This window comes from Capricornis sumatraensis, chromosome 8, assembly GCF_032405125.1.
Source record: "Capricornis sumatraensis isolate serow.1 chromosome 8, serow.2, whole genome shotgun sequence".
Lineage (NCBI taxonomy): Eukaryota > Metazoa > Chordata > Mammalia > Artiodactyla > Bovidae > Capricornis > Capricornis sumatraensis.
Genome location: NC_091076.1, coordinates 13,742,195 through 13,765,842, shown reverse-complemented (window position 1 = coordinate 13,765,842; position 23,648 = coordinate 13,742,195). Strand labels below are relative to the sequence as shown.

The window sequence follows — 23,648 nt, the reverse complement described above, 5'->3', positions numbered from 1 at the left end:
AATCCTCCTCAGCTTTTCCCACCTTCCCCCACCCTCCCTCTCCTTACCCAACCGCCCCCCTCCCTTGAGGAAGGCTGAAAGGTGATTCCAACCCTGTCCCTCCCTTCTCCAAGGAAAGAGAAGGACCTGACAGATTCTGAGCTGGCAAGGGGCTTAGGGGCAAATATTATCTCACCTCTCTTTTATAGATGAGGAAACAGAGGCCCAGCAAGGGGAAGGGGCTGTCCCCCAGGCCCTCGATGCAGAGCGCGCAGCAGAGCATAGTGGAAACTTTCAGAGGGGCCAGGCGGTAGGGTGGGGAGAGGCCTCCCCTTCTCCAACAGGTGTGTGCATCTGGCACCATCATCTCTGGGACAGCAGAGCAGGTCTGACCCGTCCTGAATGGGCTGGGATTGGAGAAGCCCAGTAGCTTCCTGCCAGCCTGACACCACAGGCTCAGACTTAGAGAGAAGGGACCAATTTCTACCTGTCGACACAGAGGTGGGGCCAGGAGGCGGGTTGGGGGTGGGAATAGATGGGGCATCCTTGGAAGACTCGAGCACCTCCCACCAACATCACAGTCACCCAATTGACAGATGGGGAAACTGAGACCCAAAGAGGTTAGGCAACTTGCCCCAGGGCCTGCAGCTGATAGAGCCAGCAGAGGGGTAGGCTGGATTCTTCCCCCTGGGGCCTGAGATCTCAGCCACTCGGCAAAGCTGCCCCCTCCCAGATGTGCAGCGCGTCCCGTTCCAGATGTGCTCTTTGCCTTTCATCAAGAGCCTCTCTCCTCCAGCTGGCAACACCTCCCCTTCCCAACTGCTGTCACTGTGAATGAACAAAACTGCTTCTGGCGCCTCGTGAGTAAAGTCGATGCTCAGAGATGCTCACAAGACAAGTCCAGGCAGCTGAGAGGTGGAGTTGGCCCAGCCCGAGGCGGTGGGCCCATGAATCAGTGTAGGACCCCAGGGCACCTTGGCTCCGGGGAGGGAAGCCAGTGGTGTCAGTGTCCTGGGCCTCTCTGTGCAGCTCTGTGTCCCGACAGTGTGGGCCCCACATCGGAGGGGCCTCGGGGAACTGGGAAAGAGCAGGCGGTGGAGTGAGAAGACCTAGGTTTGTATCCCAGCTCCATCCCTTACCCTGACCATGTGACCCTGGGCAGGTCACCTTGCTTACGTTCAAAACAACAGGTAATAAGCCCTCTCTCCTGAGTCGTCCATGTCTTTGCCTGCCCACGAAGGTCTTGGAGAGAAGCCCCCAGGGAGAGGACAGTTTACCTCACCCCAGTTTCCACAGGAGTAGGGCTTGAGCACCAAAAAGGATTTTCAGGGACCCATTTTACAGATGGAGAAACTGAGGCTCACAAAGAATAATTCACTGGACAGCAATTATACACATCACTTAATGTCTCTGAGCTCAATTTCTTCATCGGCAAAATGGTAATAGCACCTACTTCATAAGGATGTTACTAGCAACAGAGACTAGAAGCACTGGTTGCCCCCTACATGCCAGGCACTGTGCTGGGCACGAGGCAGGCACTGTTTCTTTTAAAACTCACAGCAACTATGTGAGATTGAAACTGGGATGGTGACTATGCTCTTCTGGCTGCTCTCACGTGAGGCAAACAGCCCCTATATGATCACTGGAGGGTCCAATCTCCTGTTAGGTCACAAGGAGGTTTAGCGCACCAGGATTCTCAGCCCAGCACACGTCAGGTGAGAAGAAGACCTGGAGGACACCCCTCGCTTTCCCACCAGCTTCCCCTCCCCCCAGCTGGTTGACTGCAGTTTCTCCAGGGCCGGATGACAGAGGGAGGAGATGAAGGGACAGGCAAACTAGCTGCTGCTCTTGCAAGCACCCAACGCCCTCCTTTGAGGCTAGCAGTGTTTGAGCTGGTTTCTCTGCAGAGGTGTTTTACCAGGTCTCTGGATGTGCCCCCTCATCGCTGAGGGGGCGTGGTTCTCTCTCCTGTGTACCTCCCCACAAAACCCCTCCCTCAACTCACAATCATGGGACGCCTAAAATGCAGGAGTGAGTATCGATTTCTCCAAGTGTCTGTAAAGCCAGCCCCTCCCTTTTGTCTCAAGGTGAACAGGAAAAGTTCCTTTCCCCTGTATTTAGACTCAGATCACTCTAAATAATCTCTCCAAAATCCACTCTCAGTCTCCATTCCCAGCCATATAGGCAAAGGTGGCAAAGTCACCCAGGAGGTTCACGACCACCTGCTTTTGGGCAAGTTCTACCAGGTCATCTGTGGCACAGCTCACTCCAGTATCTGAACTCAGCTGGAACTTTTGTTTTAACATCTCTGACAGTTATATCCAATTTCGAGGCCCATGGCCTGGGCCACTCAACTGCACAATTTCTGACCCTCAGTTTGGTGATGGCTTAGTCACTAAGTTGTGTCTGACTCTTGCAATACCATGGACTGTAGCTCGCCAGGCTCCTCTGTCCATGGGATTCTCCAGGCAAGAATACTAAGTGGGTTGCCATGCCCTCCTCCAGGGGATCTTCTGGACAAAGGGATCGAACCTGGGTCTCCTGCATTGCAGGTGGATTCTTTACTGACTGAGCCACCAGGGAAGCCCTGGCCCTCAGTTTACTGGTCTGCAAAATGGGCTGATTAACACCGACCTCAGGGGCTGTTATGAGGGTCCTTGTTTCCCATACACATGAGGACTCCACAAACTGCAGAAGGCCTTGCAGCTGCTCATATCATGCCTTGTTGATGTCTGGGCATTTCCTGTGTCCCAGGCAGCCGTTCCCCTGGTGGGTACCTGGTAAGCTCCTGGATACAGGGGATCATGTCTTTGCCTCTTTTCCACCTGCCTGTCCCTGATACACGTGCATCAGGGTTTATGGCAAGGTGACTGATTCATTCACATTCATTCACAAGGAAAATAGAGTCTCTTTTTGGGTGGCACATAGCTAGGGGCATGGGCCGGGTGGCTTCTGGAACCCAACAGAACAGTGGTCCCTGGCCTGATGGTGTGGCTGTTCTGATGGCAGCTTCAGAGAGGTGAGTAGAGAGAGATTTCAAGTCTCAGGAGCTCTGTGACACTTTCATTGCCTCTTAACCCGCGACATCAGCTGAGAGCCTATTTTTGTAGGTGTTTTCTTTTCATCTATGGGGAGTGAGGTCTCAGTTTAAGCAAGTTTCTCACCACCCACCTGGGGAGAGATGCCGTTAATTACACTTGTGCTCCCTTCTGAGGCTGCTCTGGGCCCCCTTGGAGAGCCCAGGAAGGGTGTAGGTCATGCTGCTGCTTCTTGGGACCCCAGAGAGTGTTCAGATACACTCCAAATTGCCATGGGTCCCAGGCACGGTTTTCACCTATGCTGAAAGTGTTAGTCACTCAGTTGTGTCCGACTCTTTGTGACCCCAGGGACTATAGCCCGCCAGGCTCCTCTGTCCATGGAATTCTCCAGTGAAAAATACTGGAGTGGGTTGCCATTCCCTTCTCCAGGGGATCTTGCCAAGTCAGGGGTCAAACCCAGGTCTCCCGTGTTGCAGGAGGGTTCTTTACCATCTGAGCCACCAGTGAGCTTTGTCCCTGATGAAATGACGACTCTACAGGCAAAGCAGCACCGAGTTAAATGTGTTTCACCTAAAGGTTTTGTCCTTTTATTCTAAAATTATGCCCTTCCTTCTCTGGTGCTAAATATCCTTTCCAAGTGATGGTGAGAACGTGGGTGGTTTCTTTAAATGAACTTGCATGAGGAAGTAGAAAGTTGGCAAACTCAGGCCCCATTGGTTGGTTATTTGCTTCTCTGTGGACTCCAAGTATTTCATTTATTTTTTATTAATTTATATTGGAGTATAGTCGTATATTTTAAATTAAATTTTATTCCAAGCATTTTAGAACTAGTATTCCAAAGAGTGGAGTACAGGATTGATCCCCTCACTCTGACAAAGGCAGGACTTGAACCCAGGAGTAAATGCCTCCCATCAATACGACAGTCCTTCTACCAGGAGACCAGAGTCCAGACCCACCCCACTTCTTCAATACTGAGGTGCTGTGTGACCGCGGGAGACACAGTCACCCTCTCTGAACCTCTAGTGCCTCGTCTCTGTGCTGTGCTTCGTCACTCAGCCGTGTCCAACTCTTTGAGACTCGTTGGACTGTAGCCCACCAGGATCCCCTGGCCATGGGGTTTTCCAGGCAAGAATACTGGAGGAGTTGCTATTTCCTTCTCCAGGGGATCTTCCCCACACAGGATTGAGCCCGTGTCCCCTGTGTCTCCTGTACTGCAGGCAGATTCTTTATCTGCTGAACCATCTGGGAAACATCTCTAAGCAGAGCTAACCATCCATGCCTTCTCTCCCTTAGACTGAGATGAGGACTTAAATGTTCATTACTCACACCTCAAGAAGCAAAGACTCCTGGGGCAGGAGGGGTTCTCAGCCCAGACCCTCTGTCTCCCAGCATCTCACTCGGGTCCCATGTGCTTGGACTGCCTGGCTTGTCTAGGATACTAGTGCTTGCTTATGTGGCCAAGAGGAAGGATCCCACAGCAGGAAATCACCCAGGGGGATTATTTACCCAAGCTCATTAGCCATGGGCTAAGGGACAGGAAGTGGTGGGTGAGCTCCAGTCCCCTGTGCAGAGATGCTCAGCTCCGGCTCACACTAGGTGTGTGTCCTTGAGTAAGTCACTTGCCCTTTCTGGGCAAAGGAGGCAATTTAAATGCATGTTCCTCCTAAAGGTCCTTTCCATGTAATAATAGCAGAGATGGAGAATGTGGTTTCTAGGGTCAGAAAGACTGGATTCAAGTCTTGGCCTTGCCTCACGTTGATCTCTGACATCCCTCTACTTCCCTGAGGGAAGCTTCCCTTCTTCACTGAGCAGAGATTTTGGTGCCAGCCTCTGGGGACTGCAGTGAACAGGGGTAGGTAGGCAGGCAGGTTGTTGATAAACTGACAATCTCTTATGCAGGTGTGTAACCATCATCACTATCATTATTATTTCCGGAGCCTCTGTCTCCCAGGCTCTCGATGAGCACGATGTCCACGGCTCCCTCCAGCAATGGGGTGTTTGTCGTCATCCCACCCAGCAACACCAGTGGCCTCCGTTCGCCCCAAGCCATCCTGCCCGCCTCCCTGTGCCAGCCTCCAGGGATCATGCAGTACGAGGAGCCGCCGCTGGGGGCGCAGACACCACAGGTCACCCAGCCACCAGACCTGCGGCCCGGGGAGACATTCCTGACCGGAGAGCCCAAGGCTTTGGGGGTAAGAACAGCCTCTCCGACCACCTGGGGCATAGGTGCTGGGCAAGGAGGGAGCACTCATGCACCTTGGAGATAATGTGCTACGCCTGGTCGCTCAGTCGTGTCTGACTCTTTGCAACGCTATGGACTGCAGCTCGCCAGGCTCCTCTGTCCATGGGGATTCTCCAGTCAAGAATCCTAGAGTGGGTTGTCATGCCCTCCTCCAGGGGATATTCCCAGTCCAGGGATCAAACCCAGGTCTCCTGCATTGCAGGTGGATTCTTTACTGTCTGAGCCACCAGGGCAGCAATTGGTAGATGCTTAGTGAGGACTTGAGGATGCAGCCGTGCACCAGGCAGACAAGGACCGTTCTGCAGAGCTGACAGAGAGTAAACCGTGAACAAATGACTGCTGCTGCTGCTGCTAAGTTGCTTCAGTCGTGTCCGACTCTGTGCGACCCCATAGATGGCAGCCCACCAGGCTCCCCCATCCCTGGGATTCTCCAGGCAAGAACACTGGAGTGGGTTGCCATTTCCTTCTCCAATGCATGAAAGTGAAAAGTGAAAGTGAATTTGCTCAGTCGTGCCGAATTCTTAGCGACCCCGTGGACTGCAGCCCACCAGGCTCCTCCGCCCATGGGATTTTCCAGGCAAGAGTGCTGGAGTGGGGTGCCATTGCCTTCTCTGAACAAATGACTGAGATAACTCCAAATTAGGCAGTGAGGTAAAAAATGACCATGGGGGAGGGGCAACACTAGGAAAGATGGACAGAGAGATCTGTCTGCGGAGATGACATTGTAGCTAATAATCTAGATGTTGGGCTGAAGCCAGCAAAGTGAGGGTCAGAGACTGGCTCGTCGGATGAGGAAACAGCAAGTGCAGAGGCCTTGAGGTGGCTTGTTCAAAGACAAAATAGAAGGTGGACATGGTTGGAAGGTCATGAGCAGAGGAAGGAGGGAGATGAGATGAAGCTGAAGTGGTAGCCAAGGCCAGCTCTTGCCTCCTGCAGGGCTGACAGTCCAATCTCAGATGGCCTTGAGATATTGATCTTTGAGATATTGATCTCTTGGAGGGACAGTAGATAGACAGATAGATACACATATTTATCTATATATTATATGCGGAGTGTCTTCAGTTTATCCCTCTCCTCTGCCTCAGTTTGTCATAGTAGAAGATGAAAAAACATAGTTTAATTGATGTTGATGGTGGTAATGACCACAATGATGACAACGCTCATTTACTGAGTGCCCCCGAGAGGTGTGCTGCTGCTGCTAAGTCACGTCAGTCGTGTCCGACTCACTGCGACCCCATAGACAGCAGCCCAACAGGCTCCTCTGTCCCTGGGATTCTCCAGGCAAGAATACTGGAGTGGGTTGCCATTTCCTTCTCCAGTGCATGAAAGTGAAAATTGAAAGTGAAGTCGCTCAGTCGTGTCCTACTCTTAGCGACCCCATGGACTGCACCCTACCAGGCTCCTCCGTCCATGGGATTCTCTAGGCAAGAGCACTGGAGTGGGGTGCCATTGCCTTCTCCATCGAGAGGGGAGCACACTGGGCCAAAGAATTTGCACTCATTGTCTCCTTAGGGTCTCATCACCACTTGTGAGACAGGAATCATAGTTCCCATTGGACAGATTAGGGAGCTTAGGCTCATCAATGCTAAGTCGCTGGCCCAAGGCTCGGGCTTGAATATGCTGGAACTTAGGAGCCTAAAGGCTGCACCAGCTCCACTGGGGCAGGAATGGACTGGAAGCAATGGACAAAGATGGCGGATCCATTGCTAGAGACTGGAAATCTCCGACCAGATTCTGGGAAACAATGCCCCCCAAAGGGCTTTGCTGAGACAAACGCAATTTGCTGAAAAATATAAAATGGAGAAACTATATATATATAGGTTCTAAGGAGTGTCAGCCAGGGAGAATACTGGCTCTAGAGTTAGTTGGCCTGCCACTTCCTAGCTGGGAGACCTCGCACAAATTACTGAATATCTCTGAACCTCATTTTCCTCAACTTCCTCATTTCTGAAAGCAGGATAGTAATTTTAGGATACCTACCTCATCACATTAGGGTTAAAAGAGATAATGTCTGTAAAACACCCAGCACATCGCTTAGTGCAGACAGGCATTTGCTAAGTGGCAGCCGGTGTCTTAAGAGGAGTAACTGGAGTAGCAGTGTTGATCCAGTAGCCCGGGAAGGACCGGAGAAGAGCAGCCTTGGCAACTGGGACGTGATGCCCCATAAAGGGCACAAAAAAGATGGAAGACATGTGACCAAAGAGAGAAGGAAAGAGAGGATTCAAGGGGTCATGCCTTTAAATGTACAAATGCTTGGCTCTCATGTTAGGAAGACATATATATATATATATATGGCACATGATCCTAAGATACCATTCTACAGCCCGAACTGCCCATAAATGGACCACAGGGAGCACCTCATCACTTAGGGAGTCCATTTAGAAGTCAGGAGATGGACAGGTTCCTGGATTAGGATCTTTCCTTATAGCTCCGTCAGTAAAGAATGTGCCTGCAATGGAGGAGACCCGGGTTTGATTCCTGGGTCGGGAAGACTCCCTGGAGGAGGAATTGGCAACCCACTCCAGTCTTCCTGCCTGGAGCATTCCATGGACAGAGGAGCCTGGCAGGCTATAGTACATGGGGTCTCAAGAGTTGGATACAACTTAGTGACTGAACCACCACCACCACCTGGATATACAGAGGCAAAGTTCAGCAGCTGTCAATGTCCCTTTCCACTCAGTTCTAGATTCAGTCGTTAACAAAACCATTTGGAAAACAGGGACTTCCCTGGTGGTCCAGTGGTTAAGAATCTGCCTTGCAAGACAGGTGGACAAGGGATCAATTCCTGGTCAGGGAAGTAAGATCCCACAGCCTGCCTGCTGCAACTAATGAGCCTTGTGCACTTTGCAGCCTGCATGCTCCAAATAGAGAATCCATGCTGCGTGATGAAGGATCCTGCATGCCTCAACCAAGACCCAAAGCAGCCAAATAAATAATTACTTTAAAACAAACGAACAAAACAGAAAAAAAAAAAAAAAAAAACCACCCACTTAGAAAGAAACGTGGCAGCATGAACCAGAAGCCCACATTGTTCTCATCCTTGGGAAAACCATCTCACTTCTGAGAATGATCAGTGGAGTGCTGGGAAACCACTCCTTTAATTAATTGATTAATCAATATAAAATCTAAGTCCAGATTCCAGCTGGTAGGCAGCAGCTCCTGCACGTGACTGGGATACATCAATGACACTCCAATGAGAAAAACACCCAAGGAGATACCTGTGCAGGCTGCAAGGGCACAAGGAAGGAAGCGGTGAGGCAGTCAGCTCAGGGAATGCTGAGCCATTGACATGAGGGCTAAGAAGCCAAGTAGCAACACAGTACGCTTGAGACCTGGTCAGAGCAAAAGGCAAACCCGTGGAGACATGGAAACAGAAGGGTGGGTCCTGAAAGCTGTGGGGAACTGGCTTTCCATCTTAAAATACCGTGTCTTTCACAGTTGTTATAATGAGGTCTCCTTAAAAGGAGGGAATCTGAGTTTATTTCCGAGTTGCTGAGGGTTCAAAGTGGGACTGCAGGGCGCTGCCACGCTCTCCTCTACGGCCGGCAGGGGGCGGTGTGGAGCCCGCCGCGCCCGCCTGGCTGAGCCGCTGTCTGCTCCCGGCAGACCGTCCAGATTCTCATCGGCCTTATCCACCTGGGCTTCGGCGGCGTGCTGCTCATGGTCCGCCGCGGCCACCTGGGGATGCTCTTCATCGAAGGCGGCGTCCCTTTCTGGGGAGGAGCCTGCGTGAGTGCCTGGGCCCTCTGGGCGGGGGGCTGTGCCCAGGCTCATTCTCCTGGGCACAGCTGCTCCTGGGTGGGGGCCTGAGCCTAAATTTAACTCTCAACCACAAACCCTAATCATGACCTGACCCAGACGCCACTCCCGTGTGTGAAAAGCTCCCAGCATAGAGCTTAGCCTACTCCCCCCAAAAGAGGATGGAATGAAGGAGATGAAGGCAGGGGCTAAGGACACTAAACACCTGTAGCTACCCGGCTTCCATCCTTCCAACTTCTAAGCGTTCTTGGTTGTTTGTTTGCTAAGTGTCTGTCTTCCCAAATTAGAATGGAAGCCTCATGAGGGCAGAAATCTTGTCTGTCTTATCCAACTCTGCTAGGATCTTGCCACATGCCTGCTGCTCAGGAAATGTCTGATGAGTGAATGTCTGAAGGAGCAATGCCTTCCCTATCGATGACACAGTGTCAATGAAAACATTCCTCTTGCAAGCCATGGCTCTAGTTCCCTGGACAGGGGCTCCTAGTAACCATGGGACACCCTCACAGAGCGATCGCAAGTGCCTGGCCAGGAGGCCAAGAAGGTGGCATCCAGGAGGCTGCTGGCCTCTCCCTGATACCCATGGCCTTGACAGTGCCAGGCATAGTGTGCCCTGCCCAGTGTCCTGGCTGAAGCCTCACTAGGATACCCACTTCCCCACACAGTTCATCATCTCGGGGTCCCTCTCAGTGGCAGCCGAGAAGAACCACACCAGTTGCCTGGTAAGTCTGAATGGGAGACCCAGGGGTGAGGTGGGGCCACAGCCAGGCTCCACTCTGCTCTGCCTCCAAAGATGCTCCTTCAACAAGCACTCCATAGGGGTGCCTCCTGCTGGAGGCCAGGCATGGGACAACACCCAGAGAGCCAGACACAGCCCCTGCCCTACCTACAGGAGAGAAGAAACCAAGACGCACTTTCAGAATACCCTGAGAGGCAGAAAGTGAGGGTCCACAGGTGAAGTGCTCATGGCCCAGAGAAAGGGACAAGGCAAAAAGCCCTCCTGAACAGGAGATGGCTGGGCTGGGCCTTGGTGGGCATGTGGGATTGAGAAATCCTGAAGGAAGAGCATGAGGATGCAAGGAGGGACGGTGGGCAGGGTCACCGTGGAAACTATGTGTGACCACTTGACCAGGGCAAAAGTCTTGGAAGGGAAGTGCAGAGAAGTTAGAGATGCACTGGGTCGACATCTCAGACAGCTCCATGCCTTCTGCGGGTGACTGGGGGGAGGGCAGGGGGCGATGGAGGCTTTGGATGGGAGAGTGTTGAGCATCGCACCAGAGTCAAGTCCCTGCCCTCATGGAGCTTACATCCTAATCTCTGATAAGACACCCCCCACCCCCGCCTAAAGCAAAACAAAACACACAGATAAGGTCTTTACAGAGTGAAAAGTGCTGAACAAAGCCCGGGGATAATAGGAGGAATTCTGCTCCGCTGGGAGAGTCTGCAGTCCCTGAGCAGGTGTCGCTGAGCCATTGTTCAGAGGGCAGCACCCATACAGGAGCCTGGAGACCACTATCCCGGGCTAGAGGGTGAGAAGAGGCCAGGGCCTTGGATCACAGCACACCAGGGGCTGAATGGGAGGAACTAAGCCAAGAGGGAAAGGTGGGGAGACACTCGTGGATGGAGTCAAGTTTTAGGGCAGTGGGAGGCCAGCGAGGCTGGAGCCCAAGGTGTGGGCGGGAGAAGTGAAAGTGTAGTTGTGTCCTACTCTTTGTAACCCCATGGACTGTAGCCCACCAGGCTCCTCTGTCCATGGAATTCTCCAGGCAAGAATACTGGAGTGGGTTGCCATGCCCTTCTCCAGGGGATCTACTCCACCTAGGAACTAAAGCTGAGTCTCCTGCATTACAGGCAGAGCTTTTACTGTCTGAGCCACCAGGGAGCAGGAGAATCGGTGCTCTACTTACACTCCCGAGAGCTGCTGGGTAGAGAATGGATTGTAACAGGACAGGACTGGACACAGGGAGCCCTCAGAAGCAAACCTATATCCCCCCACCCCCAGGCTGTAAAGGCTGGATGGAGGCAGGGAGAGGGGGGGCTGATTTACTCTGCCCCATGCTCACAGCACCCTGGACAGTGTCTGGCAGGCACTAGGTGCTCAACAGAAGTTTTCATTCATCAGTTAACTGATTACGTCTGAGGCTGCTCTGATCTCAGTCGTCGGCTGATCAACGACCTCATCCAAAGTAAGAGGAGTTGGGGTCTTTGAACCTGAGCAAATCCTGCAGTCCCCAGCCCACTCATGAGTGGTCCCCACTTTAAGGCTAGGGCTGTTTAACCAGAAGGCTTCAGCTAGTGGGTCAAAAGAGCATCAGGTTCCAGCAGCATGGGGAGGGTGACCCCTCCACCATTGCCTGGACCACCCAGTGGTCCACGTGTCCCAAGTCCAGAGCCTCCGGATGAGAGTGAGGCCCAGACCTTCGCTCCCCGGACCTCAGGCTCACAGCCCCTGAGTCTCCACTGCCTGGTGCCCTGCAGGCGTCTGCAGTGCTTGCTCTGCCAGCCCTTACCTGGGCTCACGTGGAACCCCAACACTTCTCCCAACCTCAGTGTCCACAGCAGAGGGCCTCCCCCGACCCCTGCCCGTGGGCTGGCTGCACCTTCAGGATGCTCAGCCTGAGGGATGGAGCATAGTAATGGGTGGGCAAGGAGCCTCTGCAGGCCCCACTTGGGGAGGCCATGAAGGAGGTCAGGCCCCTTTCCCAGCAGCTTCTAAGAAGAGATGCAGGGTAAGACCTGGGGGGGGGTGGTCAGCAGGGCCATTCGCCTGAGGTCCCCTGGGAAGGACAGGAGGAAAGGAGGTAAGGAGGACGCAGGTATGGGCATGGGTGTGAGGACCCAGGGGGCGGCAGGAGGCCTGTGGGAGGCTCCCGGGGCAGAGCTGTGGCCTCCTGTCCCTCCTCCTCCTCCCGCCTCCCCTCTCCCCTCCTTTCCCTCCATCTCTACCCCTGCAGGTGAGGATCAGTCTGGGGACCAACATTCTCAGCGCCATGGCGGCCTTTGCAGGGACGGCCATTCTGCTCATGGATTTTGGTGTCACTAACTGGGTGTGTTGTCCGACGTCCCCAGGAGTGGGAAAACTTGAAGAAGAGTAACAGCCACATCCAGGAGGAGGCGCGGGTGGGGGGAAGGGAGGTTGTAGGGCCCTGGACATCAGCAGAGTCTGCCAATCCCAAGAGACCCCCAGGTGTATATGGACCCCAAGACCGTACGTCAAGGGTGGGCGTAGTTGGGGGGTGGGTGGGCGTAGTTGGGGAGTGGCGGGCGGGTCTTGGAGAAGCAATCTTGAGTTCAAGGGAGAGTACGTGTCACGCAGCAGCGGGACCCGCTCCAGCTCTGCCATCAGCTGACTGTGTGATCTTGGGCATGTTATTCTCGCTGCTCTGGGCCCCCTTTCCCCCTCTGTTCTAGAATTCTCGGCTGGCCTTGACTGTGGGTTTTGGTCCCCAGGATGTAGGCAGGGGCTATTTGGCCGTGCTTACCATCTTCACCATACTGGAGTTCTTCATTGCAGTCATTGCCACCCACTTTGGGTGCCAAGCCACTCGCGCCCAAGCTCATGCGGTGAGTGCCTCACACCGCCCCCCCCACCGCCACGCCCTGCAAAGAGCGCCCTACTCCTACATCTGGTAACTCAGAGGAGTTTCTGCGGGAAGGTTTTCCTCCTGGGTGGCCACCGGGGCGCGCCAGCATCAAGGGACCTGCTGCTCTTTGCGCCTGGATGTGGAGTCCTGGAAGGCGGGCTCTGGGGACGAGGGAGATCGCTGTCGGGGATGAGTGGGACCTTCCAGAAGTTCACAGGTCAAGAGACGTGGGCATCAGGAAGGGCAGCATGATTGGGTGGGCATTGACCTCCGTTTTCCCCAAAATGGAGGACAGTGCAGACAGAGGGGATGGAGGAAAGGCCTTCGTGGACCAGTTGGAAGTCAGCCTCCGCGGAAACAAACCTGCAGGCCATGATGCGGGCGGGGGCGGGGTAGGGGGGTCCCCCTTGGGAAATGGGTGTGTGCAAAATGGGGTGTGGAGCTGTTGAAAGTCTGAGCAGAGGCCTGTACTCTCAGAGGGGAGGGTGAGTAGAGTGGGGCTCAGGGAAATCAATCTAGAGGGTTTGCCCACTGCGGGGGGCAGGGAGCGGGGCGGAGAGGTAGGGGTTGGAGGCAGGGAAGCCGCCGCAAAGACGCTGCAAGGATGTGGTATCCAAACCTTGAACCAGTGTAGGGCTGTCCAGAGACAAAGAAATCCAGAACCTTAGTTCTTAGAGAAATCAGACTCCTGTCTGTTTCGTTGCTGTACCTGCAAGGCCCAGATCATAGCTGACTTCAGCAAATACTTTTTGGAAATTTAGTTGAACTGGTGAGTGGGGCCAATTCATCCTTGGAGAGTTCACGACTAGGGCGCTGTTCTCACAATTCCCAGAAGAGGGCACTGTTGCAACAGCTCCCTGAAGGCGCCGGAGCCACCAGGATTGCCTGGGTTTGTTTTCTTTTGCTTTGCAGCCTGTGATTTTCCTGCCAAATGCCTTCAGCACAGACTTCAACATCTCCAGCCCCGCAGCCTCTCCTCCCCCTGCCTACGATAATGTGGCATATATACCCAAGGAGTCTTCAGAGTAGACAGTCACTCTGGGGGTTGGAGCCCAGCCTCCCTCACTTTCCCCCCTCCCCCTTTTCCCTCCCCACGTTCCTCCACCCTCCCCACCCCGCCATCCCGGGCCCAGCCTCTCCCCACCCTCGCCTTGTTTATCTGGTGGCAGCCCGCCGCCCCAGTCCTCTCATGTTGTGGCACCTAGTGGAGTCCCTGGGGATGTCTGTCCCACACATTTCCCGCAGTGGTTTATTTCCTAAAAAAGCTAGTTGATGTCAAGGGTATGTGTTCCTCTGCTCCCTGAGCTCCTCCCTTCATCAGAAAATGCCTCCTGATGCCTCCCTGGATTTCTCTCTACTCATTTTGGAAACCCTAGCCTCGCTGGGGCACGGGTTCAAGGGCCGCCCTGGCCCTCAGGCCTTGGGACAGTCATTAAGCTCAGAGAGCCCAGAATCCTCCAGAAGGGAGAACTGAGTCCAGCTGCAGAGGTCACAGAGCCAAATGGCAGTGGCTTGGCCTCTGGTCACCAGGCCCCAGGACCAGCTCTATAATCTGCTGCCATGTCATCAGGCCTCAGTTTTCCCACCTGGAAAAGAAAGTGTTGAACCAGATGACATTTAAGACACTTACAGGTCCCCTGGGCTCCCAGAAGTCTAAAGTCTAAGTGAGGCATGTCCCCTGACCCCAACTGCCTGCAGAACTGTTTGGAGGCGCTGTTGCCTCAGCCCTGCACACCCTCCAGGGCTGGAGGAAGGCTCAGGATCCCCCCTGGCCTCTCAGTGCTCTCTCTCCCACCACGCCCGCCCCTCTCCACCGGCCCAGCCTGCGGCGAAAGCCACCTCTGAAGGTATGATGAGTTGGGCTCTGTCTCCAGGCCAAGGGGACTGTTCCACCTGGTATTTAGAGGCCCTGGCAGGGGGCTTGTCTCTCATACCACAGAGGGAAATAAACTGTGCTTACAACTTGATCTGGTCTCATAGCAATGACTTGTTTTGTTTTTAACTTTGGGAGCTTTAAAGGGTTGTCCCATATTGATCAGGAGACCTGGGGAACTGTCTCACCGTCACAGCAAAAGGGCACCTCTGGAGGCTGGGCTCTGTGTGGAGTGATCCTTACCGTTGTTCTGTCCCCACCTGAACTAAGCAGGCATTCATGTCTCCACTCTACCACTGAAGACGGGGAACCTTGAAGAGGTTAAATCATGTGCACGGGGCCACCAAGCTAGTAAAAGTCAGTGCCAGAATCTGAACCCAGCTTCATCTGACTTCAGGGTCTGTGCTCTTACCATACAGCTCCCCACAGTCCAAACCCAAGTGCATCCCACCAGCTCTTTCCCCTCCCTTCTCCTGTTTCTTCGTCCCAGAGACTGGGGCAGGACTGCGTTTCTCAGCACCCCGCTTCTTCATTTAACAAACTTCTGCTCCGTCTTCAAAACCCTATTTTAAGGTTTCTTCTTCCACGAGGTCTTCCCAGAGGAAGTAGTCAGCTAGGTGGCTAAATGCTAATGAGTCAGAGTGGAGATGAAAGTGGGGTAAGAAGGGCCCCCTTTTAAGAAGTCCCTCCATCCTGGGGTCATGCATGTGCAGAGTTGGGTGAGGATTGCAACAGAATTTGGCTTCAAAATCAAGAACCGGGACTTGAGGACATAGAGCTGAGAGCTGAAGACCCCAACTAAATAAAGTTGGGAGAAATGTGTTGGTATGTTTCAGAATGGTTTTCCTGCCACACATAGAGGAGATTCGAGACTTTTCTGAATTGAGACGTTTGGAGAGAGGAGGGAGAAAGAGGGAGAAAGAGCCGCAGACTGGGATTTTCCCATCTCTGTGCCCTGTTAACTAAGTTCCACAGAGATGGCCAAAAACTACAGATCAATTAGGAGGAATTAAAGAACTGAGGCTTCTTCACATTCCAGGCTGTAACATGAGGAGATGGCAAGGCCCCTAGAGATGCCCCGTGTCCAGACAGCATGGAGCCAGAATTTGGAGTTGAGATGGCCAAGGGCGTGCCTGATGGCGTGACATGGAGCCCTACACTCCCATGTGGGTATGAGTAAAAGCATCAGAAAGCTTCCCGTGTCCCCCAGGGGAAAGCATAAGAGGCTAAGAGGGCTGACGTGCAATGTGGGTTATATGAGACTGAAGCATAACAGTAAATAAGAGTGGAGACAGTGGCCACCATGCAAAACCAGCAAGGAAGATCATGCTTCTGGACTGGAAGTCAGGGGAAGTGACTGAGTTACCTTAACTGGCAATATTAAGTCCTGCCGCTGAGAGGAAATGGGAGCTGGAGACATAATTAACAATGAAGCAGAAGGATTCTGAAAACTACTAAAGAGACATTAATGATGCTCTAAATAAATGAAGAGCCATACTATGTTCATGGATTGGAAAGCTCAAAATTTTGTTACAATGCAATTTATCTCCAAATTTTCCTGTAGACTTCATACATTCCCATTCAAAATTCCAACAGTTTTATTTGGGGAGAAATTGACAAGCTAATTCTAAAGTTCATATGGAAATTCTAAAATATTCATAAGGATCTAAAATATTCAAGAAAACCATAAAGAAAAACAAAGTTGGATGACTTAAACTACCAGATTTCAAAACTTACTATAATGCAATAGTAACCAAGACAGCATAGTTTTTAGTGACTAGACAATTAGGTCAATGGAGTTCAGAAACAGACCATCACCTATATGCTGCTGCTAAGTCACTTCAGTCGTGTCCGACTCTCTGTGACCCCAGAGATGGCAACCCACCAGGCTTCCCCATCCCTGGGATTCTCCAAGCAAGAACACTGGAGTGGGTTGCCATTTCCTTCTCTGATGCATGAAAGTGAAAAGTGAAAGGGAAGTCGCTCAGTCGTGTCTGACTCTTCGTGACCCCATAGACTGCAGCCCACCAGGCTCCTCTGTCCATGGGATTTTCCAGGCAAGAGTACTGGAGTGGGGTGCCATCACCTTCTCCGATATAGTTCACCTATATAGTTCACTTGATTTACGACAAGGGCTCCACTGCAACTCAGTGGACAAAGATATTCTTTCAATAAATTATGCTGAAGCAATTGGATTTGGTTATAGGGAAAAAATGAAACACAATTCCTACATCACATACCATACATAAAAATTAAGTCAAGATGGGTCATAGACCTAAATTTTACAACTTAAAAGGAGTTTCTTTAAAAAAAAAAAGGAAGAAGAAACTCTCTTCAGTATGTTGGGATAAGCAAGGATTTTTCAAGTTGGACACACACACACAAAAAAAAACTAATCATAAAAGAAAAGATTTAGAAATTAGTGTTTATTAAAATTAAGAACTTCTATTTATTAAAAATTGGAGAAGGCAATGGCAACCCACTCCAGTACTCTTGCCTGGAAAATCCCATGGACAAAGGAGCCTGGTAGGCTGCAGTCCATGGGGTCATGAAGAGTCAGACACGACTGAGCGACTTCCCTTTCACTTTTCACTTTCATGCATCAGAGAAAGAAATGGCAACCCACTCCAGTGTTCTTGCCTGGAGAATCCCAGGGACGAGGGAGCCTGGTGGGCTGCCGTCTATGGGGTCGCACGGAGGCGGACACAACTGAAGCGACTTAGCAGCAGCAGCAGCAGCAGCATTTATTAAAAAATAAGTATGAAAGTGCTCTACAGACTAAAAAGAGATTTTAAAACACATAATATCTGATAGAGGACTTGAATACAAAATATATAAATAGCTCCTAAAATTAAATAAGAAAAAAGGAGGCAACTTAATTTAAAATGGACAAGGAACCTGCACAGGCACTCTGCAGAAAAAGATCTCAAAATGACCAATAAATGTGTTCAATATCTTTAGCCACTGGAAAAATACAAAGTAAAAACCACAAAGAGCTACCCCAACATGCCAAAATGGCTGAAATTTAAAAAGACTGACTACTCATATGTTGATGAATTTGGGGAGCTCATCTTATAGATTACTGGTGGGAGTCTGTTTTGATGCCACCACTTTGGGGGAAAAGAAATGTTTCACAGGATATGTTAAACCATACAGTATATAACCTAACAATTCTGTTGTCGGATGTACACCTAACAGAAGTGAGTGAATTTATCTATCAAACCAGACATGTACACGAGTTTGTTATGACAGCTCTACTCATAAAAGGCAAAAACTTGAAACATCTCAAATGTTCATCCACAAAAGAATAGGTAAGCAAATCATGGTATATTCATTAAAAACCTTCCCTGGATTGAAAAGATCCCCTGGAGAAGGGAATGGCTATCCACTCCAGTATTCTTGCCTGGAGAATTCCATGGATAGAGGGGCCTGGAGGGCTGGGGGTCACTCCTCTGTGCACAGGACTCACCTCTATGAACTCTACACATCCCCTGGGGGATCTTATCCACTGCTCTTGCGTCATTTCATGGATTATTCAGTAGGTGCTTATTGGCTGTGTATCCAGGCTCTGAGGATGACAGACATCGGCAAAATCCCTGATCTTATCTATCCCCATCCTGACCATTCCCAAATCCCTGTCTTCTACCCAGAGCTCTCCTCTGAGAGCTTCAGCATCTACTTTCACATTCCACTACAGTGAAACTCACACCATTTATCAATCAACGTTGCTACAGACTTGGCAGCTTCCCAAGACAGAATCTGAGAATCATTCTTCGTTTCTCCTCTGCCTCAGCCCCAGATGTAATCGTGCCCCACTGATTCTCTTTGTTCTAGCTTTCTCAGCTCAGTCTCATCCATCACAGTTCCCAGCACCTGTGAACTACCATCATCTTTCACCTGCATCGTGGCATCAGACTCCTGACCCTAACCTCTGTCTTCAGACCCAAGCTAGGTCAGCCCATATCTGAACTAGATAGAGCCCAAGAGATTTTAAATACAAAAGCATTTATTGCTCTCCTTAAAGTCAGTAGGAGCTCTCCTTACCCTCAGGGTAAAGTCTAAGATGCTCTTGGAAGGTTTATAGAACCCAGCCCACTCACTTCTGCAGCCTTGACTCTGCCTGCCTCTTCTTACACTTCACCCAGCAGCCGTACTGAACCTCTGTGACACCCCTCTGTTCCCTGCCTGCCCCCCCCCCCACTCTCCTATTTGTCCCACTTAGCTTCCAACCCTCCTTCAGACCTCCATGTAGACACCACTTCCTCCAGGAAGCCTTACTGGCTCATCCTGGGCTCTCAGCACACCTGCATATCTAGGGTCCCATTCTCACCCTCCAGACTGTCACCTGTCTCCCTGGTCATCATCACCACTGCATTCCATCATTTTCCTACCACTGCTGCGACCAGTTACTATAGTGGACAGGGAACTGATAGAATGCAATGGTGAAGACGATCAGGGAGACAGATGACAGTCCGGAGGGTCAAGGACAGGACCCCAGATATGCAGGCGTGCTGAGAGCCCAGCACAGGGCCTGTAACGCAGGAGACTCGGGTTCAAATCCTGGGTCCGGAAGATCCTCTAGAGAAGGGAATGGCAGCCCACTCCAGTATTCTTGCCTGGAGAATTCAATGGACAGAAGATCCTAGTGGGCTACAGTCCATGGGGTTACAAAGAGTCAGACACAACTGAGCAACTAATACTTTCCCACTTCCTGGAGGTCAGGAAGTCTGCAAGTCTACTGGCAGGGCTGAATTTCTTGGGGAGGCTCTGGAGAAGAATTCATTTCCTCTCATTTTCTGGCCTCAAGGGGCTGACGCATTCCTTGGCTTCTGACCCCCTCCTCCATCTTCACAGCCAGCAGCGTAGCCCTGCCAATCTTTCTAACTGACCCTGATCCTCTTGCATCCCTCTTATAAGGACCCTTGGGATTGCAAGGGCTTCCCAGATAGTGTTATTGGTAAAGAACTTGCCTCCAGGGCAGGAGACATAGATGCAGGTTCAATCCCTGGGTTGGGGAAGATCCTCTGGAGAAGGAAATGGCAACCTACTCCAGTATTCTTGCCTGGATAATCCCCATGGACAGAGGAGCATGGTGGGCTACAGTCGAAAGTATTGTAAAGACTGACGATCGTTCACCACTGAAGCGACTTAGCACACACACCTGTGATTCCATGGGACCCACCAGACAAGCCAGGATAACCACCCCTTCTCAAGACCCTTAACTTAATCCCTCTGCAAATCCTTTCTACTGTGGAAGGTGACATATTCACAGGTTCCAGTGATCGAGGCGTGGACATCTTCTGGGCCATTACGCTATGGACCGCAACCTCCCAGTTCCTCAAAGACGACAGTGTCTTATTCAGCCCTGACCTCCTAACACATGGCACAGTGCCTGGCCGGTTGCAAGTGCTTGTCAAATGTTTTATAAATGAATGGATCAGTTAATGAATAAGGGCATGAGATGGTTTGTGTGTATGTGTTCGTTATATGTTGTGCGTAAGTAAAAGGGGTGAAGCAGAAGCCTCTAGCTCAGTGAAAAGCCACAGGTGCTGGAAAAACTTCATCCCATGAACTAAAGTTGTGCGTGTTGAGTGGGTGCATCTGATCTATAAAAGAACCTGGCATCCAGACCCCAATAAGATGGTTATTTTGAGTGGCTAGCCTGCCATCTTGTCAGACAGTTGGCTTTCTGAATAAAGATTCTTCCTTGCCTCAACCCCTCATTTCTCAGATTCTTTGGCCTGTCGTGCAGTGAACAAAGAGATCTTGGACTCGGTAACAGGAGAGAGATTTGAACTCAGGCAGTCTGGGCCCCATAGATAGCTCTGAAGTCAGCAAGTGCAGTGTAGGGGACTAGCCAGGGTGGCCACTTGGCTCTGCATCACTTCTGTGCCCCCAGCCCCACTCCCACCTGGCATTAACAGCACAGAGAGAGAAGCTAGAGGGAAAAAGAGGAGCCTAGGGTGGGAGCTGAGAGTGGTCAACTAAGGCTTCGCTGGTGGTTCAGACATTAAAGAATCTGCCTGCAATACAGAAGACCCAGGTTCTATCCCTGGGTTGGGAAGATCCCCTGGAGAAGGAAGTGGCAACCCACTCCAGTACCAGTATTCTTGCCTGGGAAATGCCACGGACAGAGGAGCCCAGCGGACTACAGTCCATGGGGTCACAAAGAGTCAGACATGACTGAAGCAACTAACACTAAAAGGTGGGAGCTGAGGGTGGTCAAAGCCCGCCCATACCTCCTTTACCAGAACCACCTGGCAAGGGTCTGCTCACTTCCTAGAATGTGGACGCCAAGCTAGGGGCAGCATGTGGACGGGGTGCCAGGCAGAGTGAGACAGCTCCACCCTCCAGCCTAATGCAACTTATGGGTCTGGGTCCTGAGTCAAGCAAATCAAAGGTCACCAGATGTTGATGAGACAGTCAGAGAACTTTGAACGCTGAGTAGATATTCGATATGTATTAAGTAGCAAGAACTGGGAGAAAAAGAGGTTTTCCTGCTTCCCGGTGTTGAAATTTTCCTCCAAGAGGGCTGCCATCTAACCCAGCACAGAGCTCTGCATTGCTCAGAAACAGGCCCCTTGGAGAGCAGGTCTTCACTGGTTTTAACTTTTCAGTTGTGACATGAGGTCATACTTATTTTTAAAGTCCTTATCTTTTAAATGGGCTTCAACAGTGGCTCAGCTGGTAAAGAATCTGCCTGTAATGTGGGAGACCTGGGTTCGATCCTTGGATTGGGGAGATCCCCTGGAGAAAGGAACAGGTACCCACTCCACTATTCTGGTCTGGAGAATTCCATGGACTATACAGTCCATGGGGTCGCAAAGAGTCGAACACAACTGAGTGACTTTCACTATATTTTAAATACTAAAATGTTTGAGGTTTCCCAGTGGCTCAGTGGTAAAGAATCTGCCTGCAATGCAAGAGATGGAGATTCAATCCCTGGGTCAGGAAGATCTCCTGGAAGAGGAAATGGCAACCCATTCCAGTATTCTTGCCTGGAGAATTCTCATGGACAGAGGACCCTGGGGGGCAACTGTCCTTGGGGTCACAGTCAGACATGACTGAAGTGACTCAGTGATCCAGGGTGGCCACTTGGCTCTGCATCACTTCTCTGTGTGATTTAGCACGCACACATGCCAAAAATATTTCCAAATAAAATGGTAGGATATCTGAGGTTTGTTTACCACTGGGAAGGAGTGGGAATAGAGAAACAAGATTCAGAGAGCTGACAATTGTCCCTGGGAATTGACAGGGCCATTCTCTTTACTTTTGTGAATTATTGAAATTTTCCAGAACTAAAAAGTCTTTTACGGATGCCTCTGGTTGTCCAGTGACTAAGACTCCACATTCCCAATGCAGGGTCCCTGGGTTCCATCCCTGGTCAGAGAACTAGATCCCACATGCTGCAACTATAGATTCCCCATGTTGCAACTAAGATCCAGGGCAGTCAAATTAATCAATAAATACTTTTTAAAAAAGACTTTTGAAAAAGTCTTCTGACCTGCACAATTGTCAACATTTTACTTTCGAAAGGAAATTTGCAACTATAAGGAAAGACGTGCGGAAGTTACTGAGAGCTTCACTTGCCTGGGTCTGGGGGATGGGAAGGACTTGGCAGCTCATCTGGGCCATGAAGCAGAAGGTGGGGCCAGGACAGGAAATATCCAAAGTCTAACGTTGTAAAGATGTTCTGATCTTCTGGCGCTGTCCCCGTGGGACTGAGGCAGATCCAGAGGGCACAACCTGGCTGGAGCTCAGAGCAGAGGTCCCGGGCCAGGTGAGTGGACCCCACAGTGTAAACAAGGAAAGAGGGTCTCCTATCAGGTTATCTAGAAGTGGAGCCTGAGACAAGCATTTGGCATAAGTGGCTTATGAGGGGGTAGTCTCAGGAGTTCGAGTAAACTCCAGGGGTTGGTGATGGACAGGGAGGCCTAGCATGCTGCAGTCCCTAGGGTCACAAAGAGTTGGGCACGACTGAGCGACTGAACTGAATTGAACTGAGTCTCAGGAGAAGAGCAGGGGAAGCAGGACAGGGCAGGGGAAATAAGCCAAGGACAGAGGTGGTTTCAGCTGCCCGCTGGTTTCAGCAGATCCCGCTGGTGTCGATTCAGAAGCACAGACTGGGTCTCACCATCAGGCCAGGGGTAGGCCTTTTCTACCCCATGCCAGCCAGTCATTGGCTGCAGGGTTGGGGAGGGAATGTCTTTGTGTGTGTGATTAAGAATATTTTATATATATATACAAAGATTATATATAAAAGATTCTTAATATGATATATATATAATTGTTGCTGCTGTCTGCTGGCTCAGTTGTGTCCAACTGTTTGCCACCCCATGTACTAAAGCTCGGTCCATGGGATTCTCCAGGCAAGAACACTGGAGAGGAGGTTGCCATTTCTTCCTCCAGGGGATCTTCCTGACCCAGCAATCAAACCCGAGTCTCTTGTGTCTCCTGCATTGGCAGGCAGGTTCTTTACCACTGAGCCACTTGGGAAGCCCCTAAACATGTGTATGTGTGTGCATATGTATATAATATGTATATCTGTATTTACTTATTTGACTGTGTTGGGTGTTAGCTGTGGCATGCAAGGTGTTCGTCATGTCATATGGGATTGTTCACTGTGGTGCGTGGACTTTATAGTTGTGGTAGATGAGCTCAGTAGTTAGAGCACATGGACTCCAGAGCGTGCAGCCTTAGTTGCTCCAAAATATGTGGGAGCCTAGTTCCCCAACCAAGGACCAAACCTGCATCCCCTGCATTACAAGATAGAGTCTAAACCACTGGATCACCAGTGAAGTCCCTGGAGTGTCATTTAAACTTAAAATTTAAAGGGGGCAGCTGTGAGCCCTTCAGTTCAGTTCAGTCACTCAGTCATGTCCGACTCTTTTCGACCCCATGAATCACAGCACGCCAGGCCTCCCTGTCTATCACCAACTTCCAGAGTTCACTCAAACTCATGTCCCTTGAGTCAGTGATGCCATCCAGCCATCTCACCCTCTGTTGTCCCCTTCTCCTCCTGCCCCCAATCCCTCCTAGCATCAGGGTCTTTTCCAATGAGTCAACTCTTCACATGAGGTGGCCAAAATATTGGAGTTTCAGGTTCAGGACTGATCTCCTTTAGGATGGACTGGTTGGATCTCCTTGCAGTCCAAGGGACTCTCAAGAGTCTTCTC

The 23,648-nt window shown here is 51.1% G+C and overlaps 1 protein-coding gene across 1 annotated transcript; it reads left to right on the top strand.

Moving 5' to 3' along the window:
- The first annotated feature begins 4,984 nt into the window (after positions 1-4,984).
- Positions 4,985-13,628, top strand: MS4A15 (membrane spanning 4-domains A15). Its single transcript, XM_068978864.1, has 6 exons — positions 4,985-5,209; positions 8,866-8,988; positions 9,681-9,737; positions 11,970-12,062; positions 12,466-12,579; positions 13,512-13,628. Exons 1-6 carry the CDS (start codon positions 4,985-4,987, stop codon positions 13,626-13,628), a joined length of 729 nt encoding a protein of 242 aa, XP_068834965.1.
- Positions 13,629-23,648: the final 10,020 nt, after the last annotated feature.